The sequence below is a fragment of the Elephantulus edwardii genome, unplaced genomic scaffold, assembly GCF_000299155.1.
Source record: "Elephantulus edwardii isolate Elephantulus edwardi_28Jun2011 unplaced genomic scaffold, EleEdw1.0 scaffold00072, whole genome shotgun sequence".
NCBI lineage: Eukaryota > Metazoa > Chordata > Mammalia > Macroscelidea > Macroscelididae > Elephantulus > Elephantulus edwardii.
Genome location: NW_006399822.1, coordinates 2,974,584 through 2,985,838, shown reverse-complemented (window position 1 = coordinate 2,985,838; position 11,255 = coordinate 2,974,584). Strand labels below are relative to the sequence as shown.

The following is an 11,255-nucleotide window of genomic DNA, read 5'->3' as shown; positions in this document are numbered from 1 at the left end:
CCTGTAGTGTAAGGTCACAGGCTGTACCTGGGAGATGGGCTGAACCCGGTTTGCACAAGGCAGACTGGGGAGGGCTTGGGGCATACAGCCATGGGGGCAGCAGTGAGCCCCTGGGGGAGGTGCAGCCCCTCAGGACGGCCCGGCCCTTCCGACTATGGCTTGGAATCCAGGTGACCTGGGTACTGAAGGCCGCGATCTGGGCAGAGGGTTGGATGCCGAGTGGGCAGACCCTGGCAGCTCCCTGAGCCATGGTGCAGACAGAAGCCGAAGTCCAGGATCACAGGCCATAGGGCACCGGAGGTCCACCTGAGGACCCCACCTGAGGCTTCCACAGATGATTCTGTGCACATGGGACCCCATGTAGCCAGTCCACTCCGAGAGGCTCACTGCTCAGCGTAGCAGCAGGAGGCAGCGTTGGGGGAGGGTGTCTGGGAGCCAGGCTGAGCTCTCATTACCCCACTAACCCCAGCACTGCCCACCAGTCATGCCCACCCACAGCGCCCCAGAGGCCACCATTACGGGAGCCGACGGGTGCATCCTCCTCCGGGGAGTGGATTCAAGCCACCAGGCTTAACCCAGTGCACCACCATGGCTCCCTGATGGCCATGGGGGGGGGGACTGAGGAGATGGCCATGTCCTCGGGTGAACACAGTTAAGCACTCAACTACCAAGCGAAAGGTGGGTGGTTTGAACTCTCTGAGTGCCTCAGAAGAAAGACCTGGCAATCCACTTCTGGAGGGTCAGAGCCGTGATAACTCTGCCCTACTCTGCGGGCAGCTCAGCTGGGGTCAGGGACGGCGGCCGGTCTGGGCGAGTTTACACAGGCGTGTTCATACGTTCACGTTACACACACAGCATCCAGGGCGACACCGCCAGGAGAGGGCCTGGGGTCCGGCTCTGGTCAGTTCACGGTGGCACCGCTCCCACCTCCCTGCCCACTCTGGCACAGACTCACGGAAATGCAGCTGGGAGGCGGGGGTCACCGTGGACCCCGAGGAGATGGGTGGTCGCGGTCACCTGCTGTCCTGCATGAAGACACAGCCAGCTCTTTAAAAACGGGGCCGCCGGCTAGGGCGGGTGTGTCCGAGTCAGGGGTCAGCGGCCAGCGCAGAGCAGGGCAGGGCTGGGGGGTGGTTTGGAGAAGAGGCTGTGGGCCCAGGCCTCTGTCAGGCACATGGGCAAAGCCTTGGCTAAGTTACAGTTAAGGTCCCATGCCGCTCGAGGTCTGGGGTCGGAGCTGAGGGGGTCCAGGAGGCTGAGGGGGTCCAGGAGGCCTGGGTCCTGCCTCGCACCACCTCACGCGTCAGGCACCTCCCGCAGCCCCTCGCTGTGCCGGCTGCGCCCAGTGATCTCCAGCAGGGCCTTGGCCTCGGGGTCTGAGTCCAGGATGCTCTTGGTGTTGGCCTTGAATGGAGGCAATGGGGAGAAGGTTCAGTGGGGTGCAGAGAAGCACTAGCAGGTGCACATCTTAAGATAGGGACACTGCCTGGCTGCTGCCCACCGGTGGTGAACTCTGGTCCTCCCCAGGCCCATCTCCCTCCAGATCCCACTCACTTCCAGGGCACAGTGGGGTATACGTCAGTGGGGAGCAGGGCCACTCCGGCCTCCTGGATACCCATGCACACAGTCTAGGGGCTGCACCTGCCCGATGCCCATGACATGGACCTCTGATAGAGGTGGGGGGCTGGGGAGCTGTTCCCCAGGGCTCACTCACCTGCTGGGGCACAAAGTCCCCGACAGCCCACACCTCCATCCTGTGGAAGCGGAAGTCTTCCTGGGCCGACAGCTGCGGGCTGTTGTAGGTGGTGCAGGCGGGCTTGGCTTTGCTGTGGCCCTTCCCGAAGTCCATGTCGATCCACAGCCCAAAGTAGCCATGCTGGCCGCCCATGCCCTGTCGGGGGGCAGACAGCGTGTTACCCTCCCTCACCCTGCGGTCACCAAGCTCAAACCCACCGGGCGTCCGAGCCAACCAGAGTCATGTGCTGCGAACGGACAGCCAGAGCGCCCCAGGGCGTGAACCTGCCAGAACCTCCTGACACCACCCGGCCCCTGCGCTTCATGAGGCCACAAGGCTGAAGAGCAAATGACAGCAACTTCCTCCCCCCATCTTCACACAGTGAGTGTGGAGACCTTCAGGACAGCGTGGAGCTGCCCACAGGCCCTCCCGGGCTATAACTGCTGCAGACTTTTCAATCCTTATATGCATCTGAGAGCTGAAGGGCAAATACAGTAGGAAAATGGATGGCTTTGAGCTGTGGTGGGAGAATGAGTGCCCCGCGGACGCCCAGAGAACACAGATACCTTGAAAACTGCAGCCCAAGTTCTCCTGGAAGCAAGGATAGGAAAGTGTGACCTCACACAGTTCGGGGATGCTGCGGGGAGAGCCGACTCCTTGGAGGAGATCATGCTTGCAAAGGTGGAGGTCAGCTCGGAAGGGGAAACCCTCAATGACATGGACTGACCCTGTGACCGCAGCTGTGGGCGCAGGTGTGTCAGGAAGTGTGAGGTTGGCACAGGACAGAGTTCAGAGCTGTGTTCACAGGGCCACTGTGACTCATACTCAACTTGGTGGCATGTTAGAATATAATACAGCTCTTCTCCACCCCGTTCCCTTCCTGCTTTTGTTCTGGCAGCAGAATTGAGCTCTTCTGTTAATCTTCATGGAGCGGGTGACCACCATGTTTCTCCCACAGACTGGCTGGTGCTTCAAACCACCAACCTTGGGGTTAGTAGTAGCCCTATGCTTAACCCACTGAACCACCAGACCAGCAAGAGGTGAAAAAAGCCCAGGTCAGCAGGGTCCAGTACTCCAGCCATGAGCAGGGGTGCAGACCCCAGGACCTGACATTGGAAGACCTCGGTGTCTGGGTGCGAACCTCTCAGTCACCCGGCCAGGCAGGGCCCCGCCTCCTACACACATGAGGGGCTGGGCTCAGAGCACGACAGTGACTTAAGCCCTCGGTGTCATCAGCTAGCAGAGGGACAGCAGGAGGGGTAGCATCTGAGGAGGGCATCTGGCACCCTGTCCTGTCCACGCTGCCACCCTTTGCAGCCTGCCCACTGCTGACAGGGAGACCAGGTCGGCCGGACCTCCCCACTCCGACTGTCCACTCCCCTCCATCAGCCTCCTCCTGGCCCTGGGGAGCCCTTAGGCAGCTCGGCACCAGCCCTTCTGGTTGTGGACAAAGGAGAGTCCAGTTGGCAAAGGGGACGCTGTCCTCCAGGCTGCTGCACTGCCCTCTGGGAGTGTTCACTGGGGTCAGCCCACGCCGGACCTATTCCTCCCCACCTCCCGTGGGGAACGCGGAGGGGCCCCTCTCTCCTGACCTCAGAGTGGCCTGCATTCTCTGCTTGGCTGTGCTGGAGGGCTGTCCCCACACTCGAGACTCCTCAGAAAAAGCTTCCAGGTAAGGAGTCAAGAAAAGAAACAAGCTGGGGTGCAAGAGAGCCCCCTTCCTGGTGAGGCCGGGGAGAGCTGGGGTGGGCTCGGGGAATCCCCCCCACCAGCGAGGCTGGGGTGGGCATGGGAGACCCTCCTCTCCCGGTGAGGCTTGGGTAGGCACGGGGGACCCCCTTCCTGGCAGGGTCAGGGTGGGTGCGGGGGAACCCCCTACCAGGAAGGCCAGGGTGGGCACAGGAGACCCTTCCCTCCTAGCGAGGGGCTGCAATAGGCATGGGGGACTCCCCTCCCGGCAGGGCCAGGATGAGCGTGGGGGATTCCCCCGCCAGAGAGGCTGGCGTGGGCACGGGAGACCCTCCCCTACCGGCAAGGCTGGGGTGCAGGCCCTGAGTATGCCGGGCCCTCCCCAGTCACCCCCTGCTGACCCATACTGCACAGAGGGACCCCTCTCCCCCCTCCTCTCCCCGTGGCCAATGGGCCATGAAAGGAATGGTCAAAGCCACGTCCTGCATTACAAGTCACAGAGGACATTCAGTTGGTCCAGGGAAGCATGTCAGAGGGTGACCCCCAGCCAGGTTCCCCCTCACCCCAGCCCAGCCTACAGGCAGCTGTCAGGACAGGAGACCAGAGACGAGTCAGCACCCACAGCCTCAGCCCTCTACAACTGGTCACGCCAGGAGAGTGGTCACTGCCCCATGAGCCCCGACCACGAGGAGGCCTGACAGAGACGGGGGCCTGCAGAGGAGGGAGCTGCCCGGGCTGCCTCTGGCTGATGGCCAGCAGCCTGTGTCCCATTCCGGGGAGTTGTCGCCCCACTGCCGTGTCATCAGGGCACACACAGGATCGAGTGCACCCCAACAGTGACCACATTCCCGCCTTACCAGTCCATTTGGGATGGTCTGCTGTCCGTGGTTCAGGTACATGAAGTGGTCATTATAGCCAGTGCACGTGTAGACGGCCATGCGGGGGGATATAGAGAAGAGGAAGCATGTGTTGTCCCCTGAAAGTGACCAGAAAGAAGGTCATCAGCCAGGCCAGGTCCTAGCTGAGACGAGAAGTGGTGCCGATGCGCTGAGGCAGCTGAGCTGAGCCACAGGGAGGCAGTGCGGCTCTCCACGTCCTGTTAGTCCACTGTCTGGGCCTTACGGCTGAGGAGTGCTCCCTGGGGATGCACCACGCCATGCTGGTCCTCCACCTGTGCCCTGAGTGGTGCTCCCCATGGATGGACCACACCATGCTGTCCTCCATCTGTGCCCTATGACTGAGTGGTGCTCCCTGTATATGGACCACGTCGTGCTGGTCCTCCGTCTGTGCTCTATGACTGAGTGGTGCTCCCTCTATGTGGACCACGCCATGTTGTCCTCCACCTGTGCCCTGAGTGGTGCTCCCCATGGATGGACCACACCATGCTGTCCTCCATCTGTGCCCTATGACTGAGTGATGCTCCCTCTATGTGGACCACGCCATGTTGTCCTCCATCTGTGCCCTATGACTGAGTGGTGCTCCCTGGGGATGGATCACGCTGTGCTGGTCCTCCTCCTGTGCTCTATGACTGAGTGGTGCTCCCTCTATGTGGACCACGCCATGTTGTCCTCCATCTGTGCCCTATGACCGAGCAATGCTCCTCCACATCAGTGCCCTCCCTCCAGGAACCCTTGGGGCTCAAGGTGCCCACTCTTACCTTGAAACTGGGGCTTGACCTCCCAGGAGCAGGACGCAAAGCCACCAAACACGTGGCCGTCAAGGTCTTCGAGGATGACCACACAGGGCCCGCGGTGGGTAATGCGGCCGCAGAGCTGGGAGAAACTGTTGCCGTGAAGGTCAGAGGAGAAGAGCAGACGCCACCTGGCCCGCTGCTCCCTGGGCAGGTGGGAGTTGAGGTAGATGACCGCCAACACGTCCAGGATGCTCACAAACTCCCGGCCTTGGTCAGAGTGGCGCTCCGGGATCAGGCTGGCCAGACTCAGGGACGAACGCAAGAGGCAGAGGCCGTGGTGGACGAGCACACCCAGAAAGGTGGCCACGTGGTGGGCCCGGAACACCCAGTCCTCGATCACAGCCTGGTCACAGGCACAGTCCAGCTGCTCCGGCTCCAGCAGCTTCTTGCCATCTGGGAGGAAGCGGTGGGCGGGACAGTGTGAGCAGGGCTACCGGATTTCCTTACAGGCACATAAACCAGGCCACCAACAAGAAGGCCGTAAGCCAGGATGGAGGCCCTCAGCCCACACCGAGGCCCGAGGCCCGCACCGAGGCCCTCAGTCCGCACCGTGGCCCTCAGTCCGCACGGTGGCCCTCAGTCCGCACCGTGGCCCTCAGCCCGCACGGTGGCCTTCAACCCGCACGGTGGCCCTCAAGCCGCACCGAGGCCCTCAACCTGCACGGTGGCCATAAACCTCACAGAGGCCATCAGCCCACACGGAGGCCATAAGTCAACACAGCTACTGAGTTGTATGTATAAAATTGGCAACTGATTTCAAAGACTTAATTTAAAATAATGCAGCATACCCCAACTACAAACAATTTTTTTTTTAAAAAAGCCCAACAATATTTGTGTTAATTCATGAGGAAATGACTTTTTTAATAAAACCAAATCTGAACCTACTTGCCATCAAGTCGGTTCTGGTTCACAGTGACCTCGACTGGGTTCAACTTCAAACTCACATTACATTCTCTGCCGAGTCAGATGCCACTCAGCTGACCCTCCAGCAGGCCCCCAGAGGCTGTAAATCACATTCACTGCCACTGAGTCAGATGCCACTCAGCTGACCCTCCAGCAGGCCCCCAGAGGCTGTAAATCACAGGGGAAGAGACTTTGCATCTTCCTCCCAAGGAGTAGCTGGTGGCTCTGAACCACCAGCCTGGCTGGCAGTGCACCACCTTACCGCCTAGGCCACCAGAGCTCCCCACTGGGTTTATGAGGCTGTAAATCTTTACAGCAAGGAGCCCTGGTGGCGCAGCACATAACTAACGTGGCTGCTAACCTAAAGGCCGCGGGTTCAACTCCCATGGGCACTTCTTGGGAGAAGGATGGACTATGTCTTTCCACAGCCCTGGACCCCGGGGCAGGGCCGCTGTTAGATCTGACCACGGCAGTGACCGAGCCGTGGGGGAGGCAGCCAGCCATCATCTTTCTCCTCTGAGAGCTGCTGGATTCAAAGCGCCACCCTTCCGGCCAGCAACCCTGCCAGCTCCTACACCCGCGCCACCAGGGCTCCCGGGTTTGGATATGCTGGGTTCACCCCAAGATTATCAGAGAACTTCACGTGGTGGTTTGTGATGATGAGACCTAGTCTCACATCCTCTGGCCGTGTTCTCAGGAGGGACCAGTCCCTGGAGACAGGCATCAGGGTGGAAGAGGGGGTCAGTGGAAGGGAAGACGACCATCGGCCAGATGGACTGACAGAGGCTGGGAATCACAACCAACTCCACAACACCTAACAGCTACTACTCTCATTTCCGGCCTGAAAATCAACAGCGGCCTTCATCCTTGCTCATCTAAGTTTCCGCCGGACAGTGTTGACCTCGGCTTCACCACTCTTATCCTTCACTCCTTCTCTAAATGGCATTGCAGGGGCCCATGGACAACCGTGACCCTTCCTGACAGCCCTGCAGTCCGCTCAGCGTATGACAGCATGGCCGTAACTGAGAAAGCGTGGCCCAGGACAACTGACTTGCTCTGTGACTCGGGCCCAGGACTGACAGACGTGGGACCGATGGACTTGCCTGGTAGCTTCATCTCGGACAGCAGCTGTGCAGCCATCACCTGCACTCTGGAGGGGGTGCCCGCCGCATCCTTCCTCGGCCAGGCTCTCAGCTCCTGTCTGTGGTCCAGCACGTGCACCACAGCGGCCACCAGCTCCTCTGTGAACTGAGGACACAGCGTTACAGGGACAGACACACCAGGCGCCCGGACCCAGATTCTAGCCCCGCAGGAAAGGCTTCACCTCTTCATCGAGAGGAAGGACGGGCCACACGTGGGGAACACGGCACGCACCCCTTCCAGAGACACACACGGCTGGCCCAGACATCCGGCCACGGCCTTGGCCATGACAATCCGTGGTTTCAATGTTCTATGTCCTCCCGTGGGGAGGGGCAGCGGGCGTCGTGAGAGTTCACAAGAGACCGTCTAGGACAGTTACTGCTCTCTCCACGTCGGGAGTAAAGAAGAGCAAAGTCAAGACTCAGAGAACGTTCATCGAAAGGACTGATGGCCCACCTCAGCCTCCACCAGTCCAAGACTAGGAGGAGATGGTGCCCACCCACCACTGCCAGCTTCCCTGACGGGGCCAGCGAAGGGCCTGGGCCGAGGGCCAGGAAAACCTGGGGCAAAATTCAAGGTCATAACAAAGCTCAGACTTCCTGGTCTGCTGGAGGCTGGAGGCCTGGGACCGTGGCCCTCGGATGCCCCTCAAGTCTGGACCTGAACCCACCCCCAAGGGTCACCTCTTGGCCAAACAACAGACAGGCCTGGGATGTGAACAGTGAGGTTTCTCAGAACTAACCACACAAAGCCAAAAAGGGCCCTATCTGCCCCCAAAACAGAGGCCAGAAGCCACGAAGAGGCAGGGAGGAATGGAGGCAGGGAACACAAGGAGAAGTGGGGCAGGTGCTGTCACCCTAAGATTGCAACCTGCATGTCTCTGAGTCTCCGTGTCTGTCTGTCTCTCTCTCTCTCACACACACACACACACACACACACAGACAGACAGACAGACATACAGACAGACATACATTAACTGGTGAACAGGAAACTAATCCACTCTAAACTTTTACCCAAATCACAATGAAAGACTTCGAGAGCAGACACATGGTCCAGGGACACCGCCGTGGGCCCACCAAGCACAGGCGGCCTCCGTACCTGCTGGACTTCTCTGGCCTTCACGGGGCCGTCCTCGGCCGAGACCATCTTGAGGATGATGAGACTCTTCTCCTGGGCGCTGCCCTTGACCAGGTGGGACATGGCCACTGTGAACTGGTCCTGGGAGACGGCCTCGCTGGGCCCCTTGGCCGTGCCCGTCACACCAGCCGCCCGCATGCCATTGTACAGCCTGGTAACCATGGTGGGGGGAAGCGCATCCCCGACATGGCTCTGTGGGGAGTGGGAGGGAGAAGAGACCAAAATCAGGGCTGTGTGAAAACGGAGACCAAAACCAGCACTACCCCAGGAAGTTTCTGTCACCGAGTGTCCCCTCTGTCCCAGTGAGGGGCACGTGTGCATGTGCACACACACATATGAGTTATGAGGATTCTGTTGATGTTTTAAAAACTCTATTGGAAAAGAACCCCCCACGATCCTTCTCAAGTTCTCTGACCCACTCAAGCCATGTTTATCTCAGTAAGCGTTGCCGCCAACTCTGTGCTGGGTCTCTAAGCAGCCCATGTGACAGTTTGGTGACTCTGCGCTGGGTCTCTAACCAGCCCCTGTGGCAACTCTGCACTGGGTCTGTAAGCAGCCTGTGTGGTGGTTTGTTGACTCTGAGCTGGGTCTCTAACCAGCCCATGTGGCTCTGTCCCCTCCAGCTGAGACTGCGACTCAGGTGTGTACTCCCGAGAGCGTGTACACACACATGCGCACGCAGACACAGGAGCTGCTCGGGGAGAAACTCCCTCCCCTCCTGATCCCCCTCTATGCAATGAGCATGTGTGGGGGGGACCCCAGCACCCTCAGCTCCCACTCTACAAGTTCTCCAAGGGCAGAGCTCATGCCCTCCCCCATCCCAGGGAGACAGTGGCCCGCATCCTGCCTCCCCCGGCAGCCTGGAGCGTGAACTCAGCAGCCCTGGGACTGGGCACAGCCTGGGCACATTAGCAGTTTTAACACCTACGACCCAAACATGGACACCTCTGGACTACGATGCTGGTGAAGAACAGTAAACACACCACTGGCCACCACCAAGCCTAGTGGTGTAGTGGGTTAAGTGCTGGGCTGCCAACAGAAAGGTCAGTGGTTCAAACCCAACAGCCACTCCACACATTTAAGATGAGACAGCCTGATCCATTGGTTTCACAGCCTCAGTGATGCCCTAACCACAGCAGAACATCCTAGATGACGATGATGATGATGGATGTCACCAAGTCGACAGTGACTATGAACAAGGGACCAGAATTGTGCCTGACCCCGTGCCATGCTCAGTCATCTCGATGCAGACACCCACGCATAGGGGGATATGGAACAAAACCATAAAGGCAGCCAAGATTACCGGGGTACAAGCCGCTGGACCATGGCCCTTAGTCATCCTTGGAACTCGGGACAAACCTCAGGTTCGTGGCTCAGTTGGCAGCCAAAGGCCAGACAGGCCCCCCCGGTGAGGAACTCCGGGCTGGAGGCCTCAGTCCTCAGGACAGCCAACCTCTTGAGCCAAGTGGGAGCCCTGACTGAGAAGGGGGGGGCGGCAGAAGGACGGATGAGGAGGAAGAGTTCCAGGAAGCAGAACAGGGGGAGACGCTGTGGGTGCATCAGGGTTAGGGTTACCAAACAGAACATGGCTGGACGACTGAATGAAAGCCCAACGTGCTTGTGAACTTTCCCTCTAAGCACAATTTGGGGCAGCGGGCCCACCACACAGCTTCAGAAACCCTCAGGGCAGCTCCAATCCATTCCGAGAGGCAAAGGTGCATGTGAAGACATCATGACTCCTGGCCTCCCCAGATCCCATGAGGCAGGCTCGTCACCCCATTTACACCTCATCTCTGAGAGCTGAAGCACAATGGGCAGTGGCTCCAGAGATGGCAAGCTGGACGGATCCCTCTGGTGCCAACCTCAAGTCAGAAATGACGCAAAGAGCAAGCCAACCATCGCGCATCTGCTCCAAGTTTCCCTTCTGGGGTCCTGTAGAGACTGCTCATTTCTACCATGGGGCCACTAGGCAGTGTCTGGGGCTCCTCTGGCCCAGCCGAGCAGCTATGAAAGGAGCCACATTGTCGTTAGGTACCTTGGAGTCAGGATTCAGTGACCCTCCAGTGGGTTTTCTGAGGCAGTCAAGTGCACAGGAGAACACCTATCTTCCTGTGGAGCAGCTGGTGGATTTGAACCATGGGCTTCTGGGTTGGCAGCGCAGCTCGTTAGCACCAGGCCACCAGAGAGCCACACAGCCTGCAGAGTCTCAAAGGGAGACTCTGTCCCCGGGCAGAGAACATTCTGGTGTCCCAATAAAGCCGCCTTTCAGGGAGAGGTGAGGGGAGTGTGGACCTGTGAACCCCATCCTTGCCTTCAGAGCCTGCAGGGAGAAGGACCTGGGCGTGGTGTGCGGGCTGCTCTGATCAGATGCCAGTGACTCAAACAGCTGGTCAACCTCCGCCTGCTCCGGAGGGAGGAACTGGGAGCGGAAACCCCGGCCCGAGCCACTCTGGCTGTTCCCCATCTTCCCCGCTAGGTGGCAGGAGCCTCTGCAGAGAGAAGAGAGGGCGTCAGTGGAGATCCAGATGGAGCACCCCAAACGCCAGACCCGCTGTCACCAAGGGACCCCAGCTCACAGCGACCCTGTGGGACACAGTAGAACCACCCCTGAGGGCGTCCAGGGCTGCAAATCATCACAGGAGCACACGGCCTCATCTTTCTCCTTCACACGTAATAAGGACAGAAACTGACAGGTAAACGGTCAAGATAGTATCAGTTAAGGCTCAAAATCTAACTAGAACACAGGGAAGCTTTGTGAAGGATTTTCCAGTGGCTGACTTTCCCCCCTAATATGATCCCACCACCCCAAACAGAAACTCTGTGTTGATCAATAATCCCTCCCCAGCCCCATGCTGTCAGGGGTCGTGGGGTCCCCTGTGCCTTCAGTAACCCCTGACCAGTCCTCACAGCCTTGGCTGCAGCCACCTTGAGAGTCTTCCCCACTTTCGCTGACCCCCT

General features: G+C 59.3%; 1 protein-coding gene across 1 annotated transcript; it reads right to left on the bottom strand.

The window, feature by feature from the left end:
- Positions 1-1,095: 1,095 nt before the first annotated feature.
- On the bottom strand, positions 1,096-10,767 carry TLDC1 (TBC/LysM-associated domain containing 1). Its single transcript, XM_006888871.1, has 8 exons — positions 10,609-10,767; positions 8,259-8,489; positions 7,124-7,268; positions 5,082-5,510; positions 4,282-4,400; positions 1,715-1,891; positions 1,301-1,404; positions 1,096-1,237 (listed from the first exon to the last, which is right to left on the bottom strand). Exons 1-8 carry the CDS (start codon positions 10,759-10,761, stop codon positions 1,096-1,098), a joined length of 1,500 nt encoding a protein of 499 aa, XP_006888933.1. The 5' UTR covers positions 10,762-10,767.
- Between the last annotated feature and the right edge of the window lie 488 nt (positions 10,768-11,255).

What these genes read in the sequence shown, in the direction of transcription:
- TLDC1 (XM_006888871.1), bottom strand. Translation starts at nt 10,761, where the DNA reads ATGGGGAACAGCCAGAGTGGCTCGGGCCGGGGTTTCCGCTCCCAGTTC. An exon ending in TCTCCCTGCAGGCTCTGAAG is followed by an intron (nt 8,490 to 10,608) that starts GCAAGGATGGGG and finishes CACTCCCCACAG; the next exon opens with AGCCATGTCGGGGATGCGCT. An exon ending in GTCCGAGATGAAGCTACCAG is followed by an intron (nt 5,511 to 7,123) that starts GCAAGTCCATCG and finishes GCTTCCTCCCAG; the next exon opens with ATGGCAAGAAGCTGCTGGAG.